We start from the raw sequence: 10,769 nt of genomic DNA, 5'->3' as shown, positions 1-10,769 counted from the left end.
GGGGCGGCAGCGGAAGCGGCTGCTGCGGCGCCGGCGGGCGAGCCAGGCGTTGACGGGCGAGGCGAAGCGCAGGGGGAGGATCGTGGCGAGGAGCCCGGCAGCGTTGTGGCGCCGTCGTCGCCGCCGCAGGGCGAAGCGCCCTGGGCGGAAGAGGCAGAGGCTGATGGTGCGGGGCAGGCGCAGCAGCTGCGCCCCGAGCAGCTGCCCGAACCACCCCAGGGCAGCGCAGAGGGTCAGGAGTTTGCCTCACCTTCAGAGGCGGAGGCGCCGTGGGCAGCAGCGTCTGCTGTGCCGGGCGCCGAGCAGGACGGCGCGGCGGCGGCGGCGCACGCCGAGGCGCGCAGCGCAGGCGGGGCCGCCTCGCCGGAGGCGGCGGAGGCGGCTGCGGAGCCGCCGGCAGGTGGCGCGGACGGCGACGCGGCGGCGGGAGCGAGAGCGAGAGCGGGGACCGAAGGCTTGGCAGCCACTTCAGAAGAAGCGGCACCAAAGGAGGGTGCAAGCGCATCGATCGAGGCGCAGCAGGCGGCGGCACCCGCGGCGCATCCCGAAGGGCGGGGCGGCGCGAGCGACGCAGCTGCGTCGGAGCAGGCGGCGCCGCCGGGGGCCGCCGTCGCCGAGGCGGTCGGCCCCGACGGGGCCGGGACGGCGGCAGGGGCGCAGGCGCAGCCGGAGCAGGGCGGTGATGCGGATGCGCCGGCGAGGGAGGAGGCTGCGGCCGCGGAGGGCGCGGCGGCCGAGGATGCGGAGGAGCAGTGGTGGGAGCCCAGCGGCTCGCAGGCCGCGTGGGCGGCCGAGGCTGCCTTCGAGGCGGAGGCCCCGTTTGCGTCGGCGGAGGTCGCGGCCACCGTAGTGCAGCGGATTGCCTCTCAGGGGTCATCTGCAGGGGGCGCGGCGGCGCCGGCGACAGCACCGGAGCCGGCGCGAGGGCCCGAGCCGTCCCAGCCGCACGCGGGCGCGGCGGCCTCGTTGCTAGATATCCAAGCGTCGGAGCCCGGACCGGTCACGCCAGGGCCGATGCTGGCTCCAGAATGGGGCAAGGCGGCTGCGGGCGAGGAGGTCGGGGACGCAGATGGTCTGCGGCCCTCACAGCAGACCAGTTTGGGGCAGGCGGTCGAGGCGGCGGCCGACGCGCTGACTCAGCAGCAGGGCCACGAGCGTGGTAGCAGCTCCGGCGGCGCCGCGGTGGCGGCATCACAGGAGAAGCCAGCCAGCGAGGCCGGGCGGACGCGCCAGGGATACGGCGGGGAAGGGTGGTTTGAGCTGGAGGGGGCCCAGCGGCCCGGCTTCGAGGCGGCAACCGAAACGGGGGATGGCCAGGGCCCGGCTGTCACGCAGGGCGAGGCGGGCGGGGCGGCTGAAGGGGGTGAGCTGTCCCCACGGCGCCAGCCGGAGGTGGGCAAGACGGCAGCCGCAGCCGGTGGCGGCGAGCGGGATCCGCACGGCGGCGATCAGGCGCAGCAGCAGTGGGACCCGTGGGACCCTGCGCAGGCGGAGCCGCACGCCGCGCCGCCGGCTGCTGAGGGGACGGCGGGGCCAGCGCAAGACAGGCGTGTGCCGCCGCAGCAGTTGGCGGCGGAGCCCGACGTGGCGTCGACGCTTGCGCCGCCGCAGCGGCCGGCTGAGTGGGGGGACTGGCGAGAGGCGCCTCGGACTGACACGGCTGGCGGCGGTGTGTAGGGTCATGACCTTGCCCCTGCTGTGCGCGACGGCGTCTGGGAGGAGCAGCGCCGCGCGCTGCAAAGGCGAGCAGCAAAGGCCCCACAGGGACTTTGCCAGGGGGGAAGGCAGGCTCAAGCGCCAGAGGAGGGCGTGCGGCAGGCTTGGCCGCTCGCGCGGATGCTGCAGGATTAGCTGCAGGAGTTGGCGATTGGTCTGCTTTGTATCAATGAGATATATGGGCAATGGGGCCAATTGATCAAACAACGAATCTGCATGCACTTGTGCTGCACAGGGAATGAATTGTACTCTGTGTACTGCGGTTTTTTGGGTCGGGATGAACTCAACATTTATTTTTTGGGTGTGCACCTTGTCGTCGAGGGGCGCGGTCACACCTTTGTAATTGCACCTCCAAGGTTGACAGTCAGTCCAGCCATCCTGTCAACGCAACAGCTTGCTGCTCCCACTTCCATGCCCTCGTATCCAAGTATCTTTGCAGCTGGGTGGCTGCTTCATCATTTGCAATCGGTCCCCAGAGCATGCGCCTGCCTGAACCATGCAGCTGCGAGTGGATGGACAGGCCACTCATGGCTGAAAGCGCGCCGGCTGCGCCGCTGCGCAGAGAACCCTGCGGAGAGCCTCAGGGGGCTCGCCACGGGTGGCAGTGCAATACGCAGGCTTCGGTCAAGAACACAACCGGTGGTCATCAGCCTCAATTATTGGGCCGCTCGCTCACATTGCCCACACGCTCCATCAGCTGCACAATTGCTGGTGTGTGGGGATCGGTGTTGCACATGTGCTCTGCCAGCAAGTGGACCGCGGGATGGGCAGCCATTGCTGGAATAGGCTACCACCAACAGTGTCTAACATCTGGTGGAAACACTAGTGCTGCCCTCCTATGGACTGCCACGATCCTACATTCGTCCTTTTTACCTCACCTCTGCGGGATGAGTAAAGCTCGCACTCCAGTTCGCAGGCGCAACGCCGCTGACTTCCATGGAGGCTTCCTGCACGGGTGCTTCTTGAAGCGGCACATTATACTCTTTCTCAAGTCGCGTCTGTGCCGTATCACCACCTTCGAAAGTTTCTATACAGAGCCTGGCAGCACAAGTTGCGAATTACTTGCGAACGCGTCACCGGCCACGCAAAGCCACGGCTCCAAGTCCCCAGCGTCGGAGCTTAGCCTCTGAAAGGAAGCCCTCCAACATGGGGCAGTGCCTCCGCACGGGGCTTGGCCGCTGCCTGCTCCTCCTCTTGGTGCTGTTCGCAGCAGCGGCGCACGCTCAAATGCCCGGTTCCTACTCAGTCGGCGCGACTGTGACGGTGTCGAGCAACCCGACCGGGCCTGTTGGAAACATAATTGACGGCCTGGACAACACTCAGTGGCAATCCGGTGAGTCATCCTGCGCGTAGGGGCGCCTGGGTGGTGAACTTGGGGCGCACGCGCCGCGTGCAGTTCACCGTGCGCGCCAGCGAGCCGGCCTAACCACCCTTCAGCTGCTACAGGGGCTGCAGGTGTGGGAAGCCTTCAAGCTTGCAGGCCGCCTCAAAACACGGCCGTGGAGCAACGCGGCGCCACGCCTCCCGTACGGCCACACCCCCCCCCCCCGGTGCAGGCGCCTGCTTCCCGACTGACTATCTTGCGCGCCCCAGCATGAACCCCCTCCTCAACGCCTGCGCCGCCGCCGGCCGCTGCTCCTCGTCGGATGGCACCACCACCCCGGCCGCCGCCACCGACAACAACGTATACTCTGGGGCCGGCGTGGCGCTGCCAAAGGCGACGGCGGCGGGCGCGCAGGGCGCGTTCTTGCGCGCGCAGCTGCCGGCGGCGGCGGCGGTCCAGCGGGCGAGCATCAAGGCGTTCGGCAAAGAGCCGATCGACGTGCTCCTGTTCAAGGTTGGTTGTGATCTGATGCCAAGACTCGGGGGATTTGGTGGGGCTACGCGCTGCAAGGCGCACGTGACCGCACGTTATTAGTCATCGCGAGCGTCCCGGAAGCGGGCAGTGTCTATCACGGTGGGGGCAGGGGCGCCGCAGGCGTTGCTTGCGGCCAGCTGGTGCGAAGGCGGCATTCTTTCAGTGCCGTCGCGGGCGTCGTGGGGCAGCCAGCTGCTGTGTCTGCAGGCTTGGGGCAGGGCCAAGCGTAGCGCTGCTCGCCAGTCAGGACGTCCCAACCCGCCGCTGGCCGGCGTCCGGTTTCCCGGCACAATGACGGCCAGGCGCCTGCGCAAGAGCACGAGCTTGCCCCGCCCTTATCCCGCTCCTCTTACCGTTGCCAAATCGCCCACGGATGTGCGAACTTGACCCACACAGGCTGATGGCAGCTCTGTCAAGGCGGCCACCCTCAACCCCGCTACTGACAACTACAACTGGGTGCATGGGGACGGCTCATGGGACGGCATCGTGGCAGTCCAGGCGCAGTCCGCGGCGGCGTTCACGCTTACGGAGCTCGGGGTGCAGTCCGGGCCCTGCCTGGAGTGGGCAACTGTGGACATGGGGGCCGTTAAGGACGTCGGGGTTGTCAGGTGATTACCCGGACTGGACTCTGTGAGGCTGGCAGTCCAACACCTTGGACCAGCCGTGGCTGACGTCGTTGTGGACATGTAGCACCATGCCGCCTGCGAGCCCATGGACGGCTGCTGGGTCACTGGCGGTTGGGCGGCGCCCAATCCACAGGTGGCGCATCTGGCGCCTTGATGTGTGCCTGCCACGGCCGTGACACCCTTTCCCTCCTCTGCGCAGGGCGCGAGTGTGGTCGCCGGACTCTGCATCCGCCGTCCTGCAGGCCTCAACCGACGGCGCCGCCTGGACCACCCTGAAGGTAAGCAGCCTGGCCTACCCTGCCAGCACGGCGCAGCCCTGCTGCACGCCCCCACCCAGGCCGCCCGGTACCCAAGTGCCGTAACGCTGAGGCTTGCGCAGTCCCTGCCCCCACAAACGCTCGCCACGGGCCGTGACTTTGGACCTTGTTGGATCAACAGACAAAAGCAGGCGACTCCCCGGCACTGTGGCGGCTCTTGCGTCGTGCTTCCCATGTGAGCAGCGCCTTGATCATTCTTTCACTGTCCACAAATCTGCCCCGTCTGCCCCTGATCACCCCAGCCCCTGGACCCCAAGATCCTCGGCCCCATCAACACAACCTTGGACACCGTGGTGCCCGCGCGCTACCTGAGGGTCCAGCACGAGATCACAGACAAGACCGGCTGGAAGAAGGTTTACGTCTGGTGAGGGTCCTTCCTGCTGCCGGCAGCTGCTTTCCAGGTTTATGCGATACAGGCTTGTAGTTGAAAAGTGTCTGAACAATTACTGCCCGGCTCCGACTTGGCAAGCACCCACATACACACGCACACACGCACAAGAGCAAACACACGGACACACATGCACGCACGCACGCACATACAAGCACACACACACTCTATTTTCTACAAAAACCCAGGGGCATCGACTCATTCCGTGGTGATGCTAAGCCTGCACCAGGCAGTGCCGTCGTGTCAGCGGAGCTAGCAGCGGCGGTCACCCCGAAGATCCCGGAGAAGATGGTGCGCCCCCACCTCCTCAGAACTTGCGCCTGCTTTTTGCCACTGCCGGTATTTGTGACCTCAGGTCTGCCTCCAGCCTGTCTGCGCACTCCCCTTCAGCCAGCAACCCTGGGACATCATGCGACTATGTAGCACATACGTGTTCAATCACTTGCTTGTGAGCCTTCGACAATTTTCGACTGGTGTGCTGCGTTCTTCGTGCACGCCCCCCCCCCCCCCCACACACACATACACATATACACATATACACACACACATATCAACAAGTACCCTGATGCACACTCTTTTTCTCTGCCCCGTTGACATCCTCTCCAATTAGGGGACCTGGATACCAGTGTACACAGTGCCTGGGCAGACCTTTGATGACCTCATCAAGAGCGTCGAGGCTAATGACTGCATCAAGGGATCCTTTAAGGTGGACCAACTGGCCTCTTGGCTTTGCACACTCACCTGGCCCGGCACCCAAGCTCATTCACCCTGCCCTGTGCACACATGTTCACACTGCGCGCCACTTCCCACAAACATCACCAAAGCGGCCCACAGAGTCGCCTGGATGTGTTGTCGCGCATACCGCTTGTTGCAGCATGGCCGAAAGCCCTGCAGCTTTGGAACAACGTTCACCTTCCTGGAGCCCCCGGCCAACCCCTCCGTCGCAAACGCCTGACACCGCAGGGTGCCGTGCTCATCGGCCCGGACAGCGGGCCCCCCACCCCAGGGAACGACAAGGTGCACCGCGAGTACTTCAGCAAAATCGCCAGCACCACACAGTGGACCACCTTTGGGTGAGTGCGAGACCCCGCATCGCTACAAAAGACGGTCTGCTTTTCCAGCACAAGGGCAATGCTTATCATTGACAGCGACCGGCCTATGGCACGACGCCGACTCACCCTGCATGTGCTGGCGTTCAAGGCCTTGACCAGACGCATTCCCACTGACTGGTGTCAAATTGCAATCCGACGCTCCACCACCACATGCACAATCGTAAATGCACCATGTGGCTGCCAATCATCGCCTCCAAATCTGCGGCGCGCCTCACCCGCAGCTACCTTCACGTGGGCTATGGCAGCCGCCCCCTTGACCAGATCCTCAAGCAGATCGACATCTGGCTCACCAAGGGTCCGGACGGGTACGGCGACATCGTGCAGGGTGAGTGGACTGCCAACCGCCGCACCGGCCTGCACGGCCGCCCACCATGCTGCAGGGTCCCACGTACGAGGCTCTGTTTGACACACAAGCCCCGGGGCTTGTCAACATACACGGCCGGCGCTCTGCAGGGGCAGGCCATCTCCTGTCTGCAAAAACGCCTTGATGACCACGCAGCCAAGTCGCAGCTGTTTAGATGACTTTCAGGATGCTTGCACCTCAGGCCACGGGCCGGCCCTGCTCTCGTCGCCTTGACAGGCATATGGGTCAACCAGGTGGCGCCAACCTACAAGACGGATGCGGAGGTTGCCTACATTACAGCCATCATCGAGCGCATCCGGTTCTACAACGGCCTCGTGGCCCTGAACCCAGGTGCGGGACTGGGGACCAGGCAGAAGGTTCGGTCTGAAAGATTGGGCCAGCTTTGGGGGGAGGCAGGGGATGTCAACAGCCGACGCGCATCCAAGCAGAGCACGCTGAGCTTTGCCCCTACTGCAACCCCCCACCTCGTGGGGGGTCTCTCGCCTGGCGGTCGTATGGCTGCCTGCCCTGATGCACAGCAGCTCCCCTCAGTCGCCGGCCTCTCACGCCGCTCGCCTGCTTACTCCATATCCTGAATCCTGTCAAAACCAAAACGACACAACCAGGCCGTTCCATGGACTGCAAGGTTGCGGGCAAGGCGGACTTTGTCAACGCGTTTGAGGGCACCCTGGACACCTGGCAGAAAACAAACCCTGTCTGCGCGTGCTCTGATGTCACCAGGTAGGGGAGCGGCTTCGCACCCCTGGGTGCTTAAAAACGATTGTGTGGCTGGCACGCAGCAAGCAGTTGCCTTTCAGGGGACTACGTGTGGCGATCGCTGCGCATAGCCACCGTGAAGATGGCCGCGTGACTGCAGTGCAATTGTCACCATCTGTCCCCGGGGTGACAAAACGCCCCATGCGACCCAGCCTGGTCCAGCGACCAGGCCCGACCAACCGGCCCGTCGCCCTGACACCACAACACACAACCCGCACCCATGCATCCCGCCAACCACGCAACAAACAACCCGCGGCCTCAGGTGCATAGCGTCGATCCACTCCTACACGGGCAGCGCCTCCGCCGACGGCCTGGCGGCCGTGATGGCCAAGGCGCGGGCCAGCGGCTTTGAGGCGACCTTCATCACTGACAGGCGCATGCCGGGGCAGTACGACGGCCTGCCCAGCTTCTGGAAGGAGGAGCTGCAGGTGGGGGGGATGCATTAGCGCGTATGTACTCGCACGTTGTGTGTGTGTGTGTGTGTGTGTGTGCATGCGCGCGCGCGCGCGTGCACGCTCGGGCGTATGTGTGTAATGTTTAGATCGGGTGATGTGTGTATGCTTATGCGTGCTGAAGTATTCATTGTTTGACCGTCAATTTGCTGCGTTGAATGCAGGTTAAGCCTGTTGCACAGGCACAGAATCCTCCCGCCATCGTGAACTTTGTGCGCCTTGCTTACAGCTGTCAGGCTCGGCTCGCTCTGTACTGCATCACCCCTGCCGGCTGCCATACCCACACCCGCAACGCCTTGTGTGCCTCAAATCATCACAGGGCCTGTGCCAGACGATCATCAACCCGTGAGGCAACCGTTTCCATTCAACATCTGAACCCACCAACGTATGCACGTGACTCAAGCTCACGAACAGCGCATCGAAGGCACTTGCAAAACCTGCTGCATGGGCGACGCGCCGCCAGATCACGGCCACTTGCCGCTTGAACATACGCGCTGGTGGGCGGTGGGTGCTGAGCACCAATCTCACCTGGAATGCGGCAGCGTGTTTGTGGCACCTCGCATCAGTGGGCGCAGAGGCAAACGTCAAAGATTTGACGCTCGTACCGCATACATGCGAGTTTCCATTGCGCCCCCTTCAATCCAACGTACGCACTCAGCACTGCTAGCTGACGCGCTGCCTTTCTGTCGCGCGGATATGTTCACCAGAAGCTGCGCCCTCCCAAGGTGGCTTCTGGGGTGGGCGGAAGCAGCTGTTGTACAGCTTGCGCATGGATCTACACCAAGCGCCCCTTTGCTCATTTCGTTGGAAGTGTGCCGTGTGCATCTGTTTGAATCAGCATTGTGAATGGGCGTCCGAATACGGCACAAACCTGCACTGTGCAAGTTTCGTGATTCCAGTTCTTGTGTTGCCTCCCTTGCTGCCTGTCGAGGCTGAGTCCTGGGAGATGTTGAGCCACGTCACAAGCAAAGAGGCCTGCACGCGCACATTTCATGCCCTTGGCATGCCCTGTGCCTAGCCAGCCGAGCCTTGATTGCGGCGGCGCTGCCGATTGAACAAACCACGCATTGCCCTCTGTCATCTAAGCCACTGGTATTCATATTGCCTCTGTTATCAGAATTGTAATAATACTAATAGAGCTTTCAATCCAGCTATCTAGAAAAAGTTCAATCTCTCTTTTCACGTGGCGCGCTCTGCTCAGGCTGGCCGTCATCAAAGCAACCCCCACTGCCGTTGGTGGCTGTCTATACGGCTGCCACGGCAAGTGCATGCTGGCTTGCAGATGTGACAGGCATCCCCTTGAAAGTATCACAAGCCATTCTTGTACCATAATCCTTTATGGTCAACGTTCTACTCGCGCGGAGGCGCCACGGTGTTGTGGGCACTGCTGCGGCCGAAACCAAAACTTGCCAGCTGGTCCCTAGAGCACCCAGCTGGTCAACACCACCGCACACGCCATCTCGGTAGTGTACTGCCAGCATACCCGGCTCTCAAAAGCAGCAGGCTGTAAGGTTTTCTGCTCAACTGGCGTTGCACTTGAGTGTGTGCGCTTTCCCGCCTTCCAAATTCCACTCCACAAGTACAATCCTTGGTTGTGCGTTGATCCCGGTTATTGCGCGCAGCAACATTGTTACATTGCTTGCGTCATGTCAAGCAGTTGCAAGCATATCGCGCCAGTATCATGCAGGAGCGAGCATACGACCTCAATGAAGCTGCTACTGCTGCCGCTCCTGCTGCTGCAACTGCCAAGACCTCAATTGCTGCTGCTGCTGCTGCTGCTGTTGTGGTGCTGCTGCTTGCTGATATTGCTTCGTCTTCTGCTGCTGCTGCTGCTGCTGCTGCTGCTGCTGCTGCTGCTGCTGCTGCTGCTGCTCCTAGGGCTGGTCCCGCCTCCGCTTGCCCAGAGGCACCGCCTGCTTCCCCTGCTGCTGCTTGGACTTGGCCACCTTTTTCCTCAGCCGCCCAGGGAGAGCCTTGCGGCGCCTGGCGCGCTCCTGCCGGTCCCCAAAGCTGCCACCACGCGGGGCGCCGCCCTCGTCGTCGCTGCTGCTGCCGCCGTCGCCGCGCCGGGCGCCAACGCCCTTCGGAGGGCCGCGGCCGCCACCGCCGCCGCCGCTGTCGCTGTCGCTGCTGTCTGACAGCTCGGCTTTTCGAGACCTCCGCGCCGCCTTGGTGCCTGGCAGCGGCGGCAGGGCCGGCTTCCGCTGCTGCTGCTGCTTCTGCTGCTGCTCCTGTCCCGCGGGCGCCTTGCGAGGCTTCGCCGCCTTTTCAGACGGCCCCCTCGCGCCCACCGCCTGGTGCTGCTGCTTGCTGCCTTTTGGTGCCCTGGCCTTCGTGTCTGGGTAGTACCCCACCCCCCTGTCCCCCTTCTTGAAAACCATCCCCGGCCGCGCCCCCGCAAATGTTGGCGATGGCACGAACCCGCCCGCCGGCGCAATGCTCACCCCGCCGCCGCCGCCGCCGCCGCCGCCGCCCCCCGCCGCCGACGCGCCGCCTTTGGCGTGCGGCACCAGGAGCGTGTCCGCGGCCTGCTGCTTCCGCCGCTTCTTATCCGGCGCCGCGGCCGCCGCGTCGCCGCCGCCGCCGCCGCTACCCGGCTCCCGAATCAGCTGCCCAAACGCCCGCGCGGCGGCGGTCATAATGCCCGTCTTCGGCGCCGCCGCGGCGGGCCCGCCCCCATCACGGCGCGCCGCCTGCCCGCCTTCCACCGCCGCCTCCTCATCCACAAGCAGCTCCCCCATGGCGAGCCCAAACAGGTCCTCGGCCGCGGCGCCCCTGCCGCCGCCGCCGCCCCTGCTGCCGCCGCCGCCGTCGGCCTCGCGGGCCCTCCTAGGCTGGCGCGCTGCCGCGGCCGCCGTCGCCGCGACGGGTGGCGGGAGGCCCTCCTGTGGGGGCGCGGGATTGAGAGGGCGGCAGACGAGAAGCTAATATGTTAGCTGCACAGTCAGAAATAAAACAGAAAAAAGGGTGGTCCCAAGGAGCTCGGGAAACCACAGCCAGGAGGCCTGGGACTCCTGAGCACGTCGGCTGAGCTCAACCCGGCAAGGTAATTGCAACATCAGATCTCTACAGTCCAGATCAGGTCAGATCAGATCATACCAGATCTCTGCCAAGCCAAGATCGAACTATCTCAGCACCCACCCACGCACCTGCAGATCCTCCGCCACGGCCGCCCCGGCC

At 64.2% G+C, this 10,769-nt stretch overlaps 3 protein-coding genes across 3 annotated transcripts in view; 2 read left to right on the top strand and 1 right to left on the bottom strand.

The window, feature by feature from the left end:
* MNEG_4065 (hypothetical protein) overlaps nucleotides 1-1,677 on the top strand; it is a gene marked incomplete at both ends in the record, with an annotated part of 2,881 nt that extends 1,204 nt beyond the window's left edge. The window contains one exon of the mRNA XM_014047458.1: nucleotides 130-1,677. Within this exon, the coding sequence (XP_013902912.1) occupies nucleotides 130-1,677 (1,548 nt within the window). The remainder of the gene's footprint in view (nucleotides 1-129) is intronic.
* A 1,266-nt stretch (nucleotides 1,678-2,943) lies between these two features.
* On the top strand, nucleotides 2,944-7,938 carry MNEG_4064 (hypothetical protein; the record flags this gene model as incomplete). Its single annotated transcript, XM_014047457.1, has 13 exons — nucleotides 2,944-3,049; nucleotides 3,273-3,553; nucleotides 3,971-4,182; nucleotides 4,400-4,478; nucleotides 4,760-4,881; nucleotides 5,094-5,196; nucleotides 5,516-5,611; nucleotides 5,869-5,978; nucleotides 6,239-6,342; nucleotides 6,598-6,711; nucleotides 6,987-7,101; nucleotides 7,400-7,565; nucleotides 7,909-7,938. 13 exons carry the CDS (start codon nucleotides 2,944-2,946, stop codon nucleotides 7,936-7,938), a joined length of 1,638 nt encoding a protein of 545 aa, XP_013902911.1.
* A 1,366-nt stretch (nucleotides 7,939-9,304) lies between these two features.
* On the bottom strand, nucleotides 9,305-10,474 carry MNEG_4063 (hypothetical protein; the record flags this gene model as incomplete). The annotated part of the gene is made up of 2 exons (XM_014047456.1): nucleotides 9,305-9,463; nucleotides 9,500-10,474. Coding segments are annotated over 2 exons (1,134 nt in total), but the record flags the coding sequence as incomplete, so codon positions are not given.
* Nucleotides 10,475-10,769: the final 295 nt, after the last annotated feature.

The sequence above is a fragment of the Monoraphidium neglectum genome (assembly GCF_000611645.1).
Source record: "Monoraphidium neglectum strain SAG 48.87 unplaced genomic scaffold scaffold00545, whole genome shotgun sequence".
Lineage (NCBI taxonomy): Eukaryota > Viridiplantae > Chlorophyta > Chlorophyceae > Sphaeropleales > Selenastraceae > Monoraphidium > Monoraphidium neglectum.
This window is presented reverse-complemented; position numbering and strand designations above follow the sequence as displayed.